Here is an 11585-nt window from a genome sequence, read left to right as displayed (position 1 = left end):
ATACATTATATTCAATATTATATATAGTAGTTTAATGTAGTACTGACACTAAAACTCTATTGGGTGAATTAATCACAATACATAATTGTCACTATCCATGATACATTTTAAAGCATTTTTGTATTGTGTATATATTATATATATATTGTGACACCCTTAATGTACGTATAAATATATGTATATACTGGGATGATTAGGAGGCCATGATGGACAGAGGGCAATGGGCAAATTTGGTCAGGATGCCAGGGTTAAACCCCTACTCTTTTTCCGAAGGACATCCTGGGATTTTTTATGACCACAGAGTAGGGCTGCTCGATTATGGAAAAAATCATAATCACGATTATTTTGGTCAGTATTGAAATCACGATTATGTAAGACGATTATTTCACATGACTTGTGCATTTATTAAAAAGACACCTTTCAACAATTCTTCAATCAAAATTGTACCATTTAGTGTACTTTTTGAACTATTAAAATAAATAATATAACAGATATTAAAATCTAAGTATAAAAGTATTCAAGTAAAAATTATGACCACAAATAAATAAGATCAACAATAAAGTGCACTTCCACAATCTCTTGAAAAAAGACAACATTTTGGCAAAATATATTCAACAAATTCCAGCTAGTAACTCAATCCAAGAATATTAAAGGATGGCCCACCATCAGGCCCCAGCAATAACAGCAAATAAGTTAACTAAAATGTAAGACAAAATAAAAATGATTTAAGTCAACATGTTGGTAGGGCTGCTAGCCTGCTAATATAATCTCTTATAGGTTTTTAGCCAGAAACACCAGTCTGTTAACATGATCTGGTTTAAGGGATGAACGCAAGCAGGTGACAGTGTTTCCACATGTACTAAAGACCCTCTCTGAAGAGGAACTTGTAGCTGGAATGCAGAGGTATTTTCTTGCCAGGTTTGAAAGCCGAGGGTATAGCCTCTGGGATTCCATCCACCACTTCAGTGGGTCTTCCTCAGCATCCAGTATTTCCCTCTGGAGGTAAGACTGTAGCTCACTAGCTATGGCCTGGTCCTGTTGCTGAGGAGGTGTGACTGTGGCCTTGAAGAAGCTGCCTAGGCCCTTCTTCTTCTTCTTTGGAGCATCCTCTGTATCCTCAGCAGGCGTTGCTGCAGTCTCAAGAGGGACGTTCTCCTGGAGGGAACAAATTATAAATTTGGGAATTTAGGACTTTTATTTTTAACCTGACCTGACCATTGTGGCATTAATGTTCACAATATTTCCCAACAAACATGTTCATGCACTTAATATTTTATTATTAATATTATTATTATTACCATGACAGTCTTTATCTCCGCTATCAGTCTGTATTCAATGGAGAATTGGTTGTCTTCATTAACATATTTAAGTGTGAACCTTGGGTCCAGGGCAGAGGCCATGTCAAGCAGTTCTTGTGTTGCTGTGTCACTGTATTTGTCATTGAGATAATCTACTATCTTCAGTTTGATGCTTTAAGCAAGGTTCGTGTCTTCCTCCTGCACTTCCAATATTTATTTGGTTATTGAAGAGGTGTGGAGGGTTGGTTTCAGGAAAGAATCACTGACATATTTCTCTCCAGAAAGGGCATCAGTGAACTCAACCAGAGGGCTGAGTGACTTGTTGATGGCCTCCAGCACATCAATATCCTGCCATGTGAGGGTGAGATGTCTAGCCTTCCGGTCACCAGAGAAAACCTGGCCAATGGCCTTCTGTTGTTCAAGGACTCTGTCGACCATAGCCTGCCTAGATCCCCATCTAGTCGCACATTCAGTCTTTAGCGAGTGTTCAGGCAGTTTCAGCCTGTCAGAGCCCTCTTCTTTTTCCAACTGTAGGAAAAGCTACTGACCACCTTCTTGCAGACCCCCATCGCCCGGTCAATCCTGGGATCCTTCATTGCATTCTCTAAGATTACAACAAATACATATTTAGCATCACTATGATTATCACAACCTTCATCAAAGCATTACTTGCCATTTGTGGCGTGTGTGTTGTTGTTGTTGTTATTATTATTATTATTATAGTATATAATAGTAGTAGGCTAGCCTAGTACTAGCCTAAGCTAGTAGTAGTAGCCTAATGGTAGAATAAGGCTAGTGTGAGAAAAACAATCACATGTAGCCTAACTGTCATATTATTATTTATTAGTATTCCTAGTATTGTTGTAACTGTTGTTTTACACATAATTAAATCACCACATATCATAAGTAACGTCCTATAACACTCACCTATAGCCAAGTGGAGTCTGTGCCCGAAGCACTGAAGCCTTATCCATTTAGCTCAGCCGCCAGCTTTATGTTTGAGGCAGTGTCCAAAGTAATGCAGATTAGCTTTTCTTCATTTAAACCGCATGCAGCCAAAGCTTCCCTCAGTCCATTGGTGATGTTTTGGCCCGTATGGTCTTCGGGAATAAATGCCGTTTGGAGGCATTTGGTATTCAAACGGAAATCAGCATCAATATAGTGGATTGTGAGGCTAATATATGGCTCCATGGTTCGGCTAGACCATAGATCCGTCGTGATTGTGAAGTATTCTGCTTTGGTCACGTTGTTAGTCACTTCTGCATGGCATTTGTTGTTCAAATATGGCAGAGCAACTCTTGAGAAATGGTGTCGAGATGGCAAAGCATAGAGCTTATCCGACGTATTGACAATTTTCTTGAATCCAGGGTTGTCAACTATGCTAGTGGGGCGCATGTCTTAGCTAAATAATAGGCAACGGAATCAAATTTTTTTTTTTTTTTTCGCTGTACAGTGTGTCTGTTATGGATGCCTGAGTTACGGAGGATTTTGAAGGGGTTGTGGATTGCTGTTTCTTTATTAGATTGTCATAGGTCACTCGGTGTTTAATTTTCAAGTGGTTGAACAAATTTGTGGTGTTCCCATGCGTTGCAGCAACTACCATGTAGCAAATCTTGCACGTACTGTAGCATGTTTCTGCTCGTCGTCTGATTCCTCAAATCCAAACTGCTCCCAGACAAAGGAGTTGGTTTTGCCTTTTTTGCTCAGCAAACGCTGCTGTGGCTGCCCTCCTTCTGCCATCTTTACTCGCGCCGAGTTTTTAAATTTCAGCGGATGATATCCACACGACTCGCCTCCCTGACTGTATAGGCTGAGAGATTTTATGGTTTCGGGAAGACATTGCACGTGCGCTTGTCATTCAGAACACAAGACAAAATAAGAGTGTTCTTACAAAACAGAACATGGCAAAATAATCGTTTTTACTCGATTGTACTATTTTGGTGATTGTTGGGAGCCAAAATCGAAATCGAAATTCAATTAATTGCACAGCCCTCCCACAGAGTGAAAAAAATACTATGGAAGTCAATGGGGTCCATCAACTGTTTGGTTACTGACATTCTTCAAAATATCTTCTTTTGTATTCAGCAGAAGAAAGAAGTTCATACAGGGTTGTAACAACTTGAGGGTGAGTAAATGATGACATAATTTGTATTTTTAAGTGAACTATTCCTTTAAGCACGATTTTAAAAACGAGGCATATTTTGTCTAAACACTACACACAATTCACACACAGTAGCAGTAGTAGAAGTAGAAGAAGCAGACGTAGAAGAACACCTCAGATCTTTTGCAAAACGAAACACTTCATTCATAACTTTACTATAATTTTTACACCGTATGGCATGATCATACATGATCACACTTGTGTAAACTCTCAAGTGTCATCTTTCTAAATCTATGCTGGTTATGTGTCTCTTCAGGGCTCTAGAGGAGCATACCTAAAGTGGTTTGCAGAGCTTCACACACTGGATGCGAAACACCACGTCTTGAAAATAAGAAAATATTTCAGAATCCTCGATGCATTACAATTGTCCCAAAGCTTTGTTAATGTAACTACATAAAGACTTTGTCCTAGTCTGCAATATTGTACATTTTAATATTAGAAACAGTGCTAATGGTATAAATTGGAAGCCAAATATATTAAATTCTTTTAATCTTAATTTATGATTCTGGATAATCTGGATTTCTTTTCTAAATACAGATCACGGCTCTGAAAACAAACTATTAGACAACTAAACAAAATAACACTTCATTTACTTGAGGTTCTGACAAAATGTTCTATTTAATATAAAAATTAGTCTATTTATAAATGTCTAAAATGTTATAAATCAGTCTTTGCTAAAAATATTTACTATTTTAAATGAATTAAATATCATAACATTACTTTAAGAGACATCTACCCTACGGTATGCGGGCAGATCTCCCAGAGATGGATCTCTTCTGTCGTGTTCACTCTTCCCAGGAGCGATGCACTTTCTTCAAAGCCATGAGGCGGGTGTTTTTGTTTTTTTGACAACTCAGAAGGCGTGATTCTAAATTTTTTATGCTGTCATTCACCGTGACCCTGTCCAAAGACCGTGAAACCGCCCTATTTTGGCTCCAAAGCGGCGAATTTCGCCGAAAGGTGACAAGTTTGCATCCCTGAATAACGTTATTAGAATGTTTGATCAAAGTTATCTGGTCTTTAATAATGCATGCTCTCAAAACGTTAGCTCAAAAACATTATTTAAACATCATTCATGGAGCGTTTCCTCTGAAAGCTTTTGGTTTGACGTTTGTCTAACATTTTTTAAATGTCAGCTACTTGTTTCGGGACCGTTCAGAGAACATTCAAAAGTAACACTGCTTGCTAAACGATGAAATGCAATGTTCTCTTAATGTTCGCATAACCAAGAAAAAACATTTTAAAAAACTGGATGTTTTGAACCTTCAGAGAAAATTAATAAATTAAATTTTCATAACTCAATGAGAATGTTACCAAATGTTCTTAGGACATATTTTTGTTAGCTGGTGGATATTAATGACAAAATCTGTCCAACCAATCAGCTTGTGGTAAACGAAAGGTTTGCTACACTGCATTATGATTTTTACATTTAAATTGCAAATATTTCATCACATAGCAGATGTTTTTCCAGTGGCTGAATTTTATGAAGGGCTCTTAAAAGTGTGACATATTATTTCTTATCTACTTCCTTTGACGTCTCAGCTGTTATCATACATTATTACAGATTTTCTTATTTCAAGTTTAGCCAAAATCCTAAATAACTCAAAATTAATAAATGACTTAATAAAGGAGGGAAGAATTAATTTCCTCTACACATAGTAGCCTACATGAGGATCTCCATTCATTTGAATAATTTCCTGTTCGTGATTACACAACATCCAAGACTGCAAAAATGCAGACTCACCGCTTTCAGAGTATCTCGTTACATTATTCAGTGCACAAGAGTCAGACTCTGGTTATGGTGAGATAAGCTAATTCACCACAGATGAACGAACATGGATGTAGAATATGGCGCCATGAAATACACCTCAGCATTTTCAGGTTTTTGGTGAAAGTCACACGTGCTGACAGCGATATTGTCACTGCTAGATGTAATACACTGTAAACAAAGGGAAATCAGTTTCTCTCTTTCATGGTGGAAGCCATACAGAAAGCAGCCTAGTCACTGCCATGCTATCAAAATAAAAGTAGCCTAATTATATTTACTTAGGTAGCCTAGTTATTCCCTAGAGTAAAGATTCCAGCATGTTACATTTATTACAGTATTTTTTGCAAGGTACATCATAATACATTAAAAAGGATCTCCTTCTAACGTTTTACAAAGCTTTCAGAATCCTTGTTTCTTTTGTTTCTTTCTCTTTTCGATTTTGAAGAGTGACTAGTATAAGCCTATATAGTATAAGCCTGTTCTTTAAATGTTCTGCTCTTTTCTATTTAGTCATCTAGGTGTCATTTCTCTTACAAAAATGAAACATGGTTTTACTACACAAATAAATAAGGTTATGGTTGTTAAACCATGGTAACTCAAAATAAACAAAAATAGGCACACTGCTACTTCTGCTCCCAAAGATTTATTAAAAGAGCAACGTTTCGACCCAAAGGGTCTTCGTCAGGCAAGCAACAATCATAGACAGATTCAATTTATATCAGTGTGAACCATCACACCTGACCTCATTAATGAACTAATTACTCAATCATTCCGTGCAGTAACGACTTAATCACACACAGATAACCACTTGATACATGATCCTGAACCAACATGATTGAAAGAAAGAGAAAAAAAAAAAAACACAAAAGATATTCACAAGAAGATTTTCAAGTCAAACTCCATATTTAAACCTTTTGGAGAAAGAGTATTAAGTGTATGTATATAAAAAGCTTCCCTCTGTAGTAAGATCTTATTAATGTCATCAGCCCTCCTGGGTACTCTGAGGCTATGTTTACACAGAAACGATCTGAAGAGAAAACTCAAACGTGGCGTTGCGTTATCACTTTTTATTCTGCGTTTAGACGAGCATTATGGGGGGGAAATATGTGTGCATATGGTGACGCAAACGTGTGTGAAATTCGATGTAGTATGCACTCCAGGCAGCTAGGTGGCAATGTGAAGCACTGCCACACAACAACACCATGTCCGCGTGCCTGCGTACAACCTAGCAGTCTAGCAGACTTTTGCGTTTTTACCAAGCGGCAACCTCCCCGTCTCTCTCTTGAAACCAACATGGAAGTGAGTTAAACTGCAATTCATTGACTAGCCGCTTGAGGCTGACTGCACAAGTGAGTCAAATCTGTATCTCCCCCATGTTGAAATGACCAATTTTACAGCAGAAAAAAAACATGTTTACAGCCTGGTTCTCTATGTGGCTTTGGTCTATACAGCTAATTTTGACCTTCATAACAACTGTGAGGGGGTGAATTTTTTTATAACTCATCCGTTTCGTTGATTAATATTTAAAGTTCTGCATAATTAAGGGTGTGGCCACTTGAGTGACAGGTGGGTTGCCGCTGATGTCAATGCTAGCCGTCACTTCACCTCAGCAAGTGTTAGCTGCTGAACTTGCCTTCTCTGCCGTGTTTTGTGCCTTTTTTGGGGATTATTTCATACAATTTAATACACCCATTACTTCGCCCACGGCTTAGGATTCCGTCGTTGTCATCGAGTATCATTCGAGAGAACAAACCAGCGCTGTATTTCAGTTGTTTTCCTCTGTGAACATGCACTAATGGATGTCTGACAATTTTGTTGCTTTTTGCAGTTTTCAGATTTAAAAACGTCAATAAAGGCTCATTCGTTTTGCTCTCACGGAACATATAGATTATAATATGCTTATGTACCATCAGGTGAAATCCTGCAGGTGTCGGCGCTTTCTCTGTCCATGCAATAAATGCACATCCTTGAATGAGCGCGGATTTTCTAGCGCATTTACTTGAACTTCATAGGCAATATATCTATGGTTTAACCCATTTGAGAGGCGGCCAAAATCAGAATTTAAAATGGACTGAATAAGCTCTCTACAAACTTGACGAGCGATGCCGCGCTGACGGACCATAGACTATAAAAAAGAGTGACTGACATGTAACGTTATGCACATAAATCACTGTCACACACACTCTCTCAGAGTAATATTAAGTTACTGCATAATACATTTTCAACTAGCAGAATAGTACAGAATCACGATACACAGTCTCACTTGTAGCCATGTCTTTTAACTATTATAATATTTCGAAGGGCTTTAGCGCGAGGCCCTGTGCAGTCGCAGACTTGGTACTGTCAGTAGCATAACGTTAGCATTACCTCCCCAGCCTGAGCTAACTCGATCACGTAGAGCTAGGTGGGCGTGATTTCAGATAGCCAAGCTCCTCAGCTCCACTCACGCCCCGCCTCTTTGCCCATTGTCTGTTATCCAGGAGTGACGCAAGGCCAAGATGAGTGATGCTCCGCCCACTTTAGGCTTCAAAAATGCTCTTCAGAAACCTACGGGTGACGACACGGATGCTACGTCCATATTTTTTTTACAGTCTATGGCTTTTACCCTTTAGACGTGACTGTGGAGCGTTTTTAAGATTTCCACTCTGGAGGGTGGTTTTTGCGTTTTTAAGCCCCAAAAATGCCATCGTCGTCTAAACGAAAGGCACATTTGATAAAATATTTGTGCGTTTTCACCCGCGAGCGTTCTCATTGCATTGAAATGGACAGTAATGGGATTCTTTTGGTCATTCAAATGTATATTGCTTCTATGTTCTGCAATGCGCGTTTTCAAACAACGCTGAGTTTTACCTATGTATGCTAAAACTCATGGGAATTTAATCATATAAATTACATTTTTGGTGTTACACAAAATTATTCCCTTAATTTTTAACTGTTTCCCAGAATGGGGATGGCTAAATGTATGACATTTATTTGTAAAATTACATTGTGCACATTGTCCACACCTATAATTACCATCAGGGACTGAAACGGGATTGTGAAAAGGGAACCATGGTAACCACAAATTAACCATGATTTTCAAGTATCCTGTTTTTGGTTTGCAACAGTTACTTTAGGTGTCTGGTTTAGTAAAAAAACGGTGCTATTTTGAATGAAAAATGGTTTATTTGACAACTCATTGATTGAACTATGAGCGAAGGAGGAGTGTAAGTTTCGTTTTTGCTAAACAGAATCTTTCCAGTGAACAGAAACCTATAGAGGCTTTATCAGTCTCCTCCTGATCGCATCACTCTGCACTCTGCACTCACTCAGCATCAGGACCACTGAAGGTAGGAGATTACCGCATGTAGAAGTAGGAAGTTTTTGAAATGTTATTAATATAATATAATACTATAATGTAATAGACTATAATATAACTCAACAACATAACATTAATAATATGTATTTTTCTTTAAAAAGTAAAAAGAGGGATCATAATTGTTGTTGTTGTTTTTATTTAGCACAAATATGAATAAGCCATTTTACATAACAGATTTATATATATAGTCCACAATTGTTCTTATTTTGTCTTCTGAAAAACATTTGTCTTTACAAACAATCTTTAAAATGTATTTAATACCAGTTGTCGAGGTTCAAGCGCATTAAGACCTTTAAGTGCATGCATGCAAATATAATGTATTATTTATAATGATTAAATCATTAAGCATGATTTAAATGAAAGTTTTTTTTTTTTTTGCAATTTCAGACAGAAAATATAGGCTAACGATTGGTTGAGTGAATTTTTTTTTAATTTTTTAAATATAATTTCAAATATTTATTTCAAATTTTGATTGAAACCACTGGTTCTTGAGGGAAAGTTGTTCAGAATGAGATCTAACATTTTATTTGAACATTGAATGTGTGTATGCAAGTGGTGCAGATCCAAAGGGGAGCTCTGTGGATCTAAGGGGTGGAGCGTAGGGTGTTGTTGGACCTTCTAGCTTCACTGATTAGATCCACAGAGAGAGAGAGAGAGAGAGAGAGAGAGAGAGAGAGAGAGAGAGAGAGAGAGAGAGAGAGAGAGAGAGAGAGAGAGAGAGAGAGAGAGAGAGATTTACAAAACTTTATTTAAAAAACAACACTTCATAATCTTCAACAATTCACACACACACACACACACACACACACACATACATATATATATATATATATGAAAAAAAAAAATTTCCAAAGCCAGATGTCCATCAGAAACAATACACAAAACATTAACACACCACAGATCATTGAAACCCATCTCATTATTTACAAGACTATAGTATGCAAATTCTATTTTAGTCAATCACCTACTAATTTCATTAACATCACTTTAATACTATAGATTAAATCAATACATAATAATCAACATTAATACTATTAAGCTGTAACCCTTGATTTTTTCTGGTTTTCCATATTGCCAATTTCGCAGTTCCTATTAAATCATTTAACAGACACATCTTCCTTCTTTTTGAAAAATTATATATTCTATTAAGAACATCAAAAAGACCTCCCGATCTTTTACATTTTAAAAACAAATGTTTTAAATTCTCTTCTTCTCCACAAAACCTACATCCCACCCCTACTGCTGGGTTCAGGTGCGCCACATGTTTGTCTGCAGCTATTGCACCATGAATAATTCTCCATTGAAGATCTGCTGTTCTTTTCTCTACTGGAGGTTTATACAGATTTCTCCATCTGTCTCTTACGAGAAATTCTGGCTTCAACAAAACTGGCCACCTTGAGATCTTTTGCCCTCTGCAGTTAAAGTTTTGCATCAAGTTTCGCTCAGTGATATACAGTACCCAACAATGGAATCCAACGATCCAATGTGGGCGAAGGGATAATGCGTGAATGTCTTTTCAGCGCTCCAGTGAAGTTCACTTAATTTATTAGAATTTAGTTTCAATATTACTTTAGCTCTGCGCTTAATCTGACTCCAAATTCAAATGATTATCAAATTTAGATCACGTTTCTTATATAAAACATTCATAAATATTGATTGACTTAATTTCGACCTTTGATTATCCATACTTTCAATTATTAATTCATAATGGTCCCAATGCCACATAGAGATCACGTCGGCCGGATCGTGTTTGCCTACACCACGGGCTGGGGTGCCATGTGCAATGGACATTCTGCTGCGAGCTCCTGGACACGTCTTTTGCATGTCAATTGCCTCGAGTTGCTGGCAGTACGCTTGGCTCTGCACCTCTTCCGGGCGTTGCTCAAGGACCAACATGTACTAGTCCGTTCAGACAGCACAGCGACAGTAGCGTACATCAACCGACAAGGTGGTCTACATTCTCGTTATATGTCGCAACTCGCCCGCTATCTCCTCCTATGGAGTCAGAAGCATCTGAGGTAGCTTCGAGCCATTCTCATCCCGGGAGAGCTGAACCGTGCAGCCGATGAGCTCTCACAGTTTCAGCCACTTCCTGGGGAATGGAGACTCCATCCCCAGATGGTTCAGCTGCTGGTGCTCCTCACGACAGCCCCTCCCTGGCCAATTCCTCTGAGGAAGGACCTCCTTTCTCAGAGACGGGGCACCCACGTCCCAGGAACCTGCATGTGTGGGTTCTGGATGGGATGCGGCAGGTTTGAGTACCCTACCACCTCAGGTGGTGGCTACCATCACTCGCACTAGGCGTTCCTACGAGACACGCCTATGCGGTGAAGTGGAACCTCTTCATCACTTGGTGTTCTTCTTGCCGAGAAGACTCCAGAAAATCGACCGTCCGTGCTCTCCTTCCTTCAAGAAGGGTTGGAACGAAGGCTGTCTCCTTCCACCCTGAAGGTTTACGTGGCCGCCATCTCTGCGCACCACGACCTTGTGGAGTCAAAAACGGTGGGACAGCATGACCTGGTCGTCCGGTTCCTGAGGGGGGCGAGGGACTAAATCCTCCTCGCTCTCCTCTTATACCCTCTTGGGACCTCACAGTGGTCTTATCAGCCCTGCAGAGTGCTCCCTTTGAGCCATTGCAATCAGTGGAGTTTAAGTTCCTGTCGATGAAGACAGCGCTCCTGGTCGCTTTGGCCTCCATCAAGAGGGTAGGGGACCTGCAGGCATTTTCTGTTGACGAAGCGTGCCTAGAATTTGGACCCCGGCCTGGATACGTGCCCAAGGTTCCCACCACTCCTTTCAGGGATCAGGTGGTGAACCTGCAAGCGCTGCCCTTGGAGGAGGCAGACCCACTGTTCTGTCTAGTACGCGCCCTCCGTGCTTACATAGATAGAATGCAGTGTTTCAGGACCTCAGACCAGCTCTTTTTCTGTTATAGTGGGAAGCTGAAGGGAAAGGCTCTCTCCAAGCAAAGGTTGTCTCACTGGATAGTGGACGCCATTG

General features: G+C 39.2%; 2 protein-coding genes across 2 annotated transcripts in view; one reads left to right on the top strand and one right to left on the bottom strand.

Moving 5' to 3' along the window:
- Positions 1–492: 492 nt before the first annotated feature.
- Positions 493–3378, bottom strand: LOC311299065 (E3 SUMO-protein ligase ZBED1-like). The gene is made up of 3 exons (XM_084422454.1): positions 2226–3378; positions 1299–1902; positions 493–1155 (listed from the first exon to the last, which is right to left on the bottom strand). The coding sequence occupies exons 2-3, from the start codon at positions 1398–1400 to the stop codon at positions 772–774; spliced, it is 486 nt and encodes a 161-aa protein (XP_084278580.1). The 5' UTR covers positions 1401–1902; positions 2226–3378; the 3' UTR covers positions 493–771.
- Positions 3379–8527: 5149 nt separating this feature from the next.
- The window catches only part of LOC311298303 (sacsin-like), a 41180-nt gene continuing 38122 nt past the window's right edge, over positions 8528–11585 (top strand). Inside the window, exon 1 of the mRNA XM_084421111.1 lies at positions 8528–8556. The gene's annotated coding sequence lies outside the window, so the exon portion shown is untranslated. The remainder of the gene's footprint in view (positions 8557–11585) is intronic.

Source organism: Rutilus rutilus (assembly GCF_951802725.1).
Source record: "Rutilus rutilus genome assembly, chromosome: 10".
NCBI lineage: Eukaryota > Metazoa > Chordata > Actinopteri > Cypriniformes > Leuciscidae > Rutilus > Rutilus rutilus.
The sequence above is the reverse complement of the archived record's forward strand: the minus strand, read 5'-3'. Positions and strand labels throughout refer to the sequence as shown.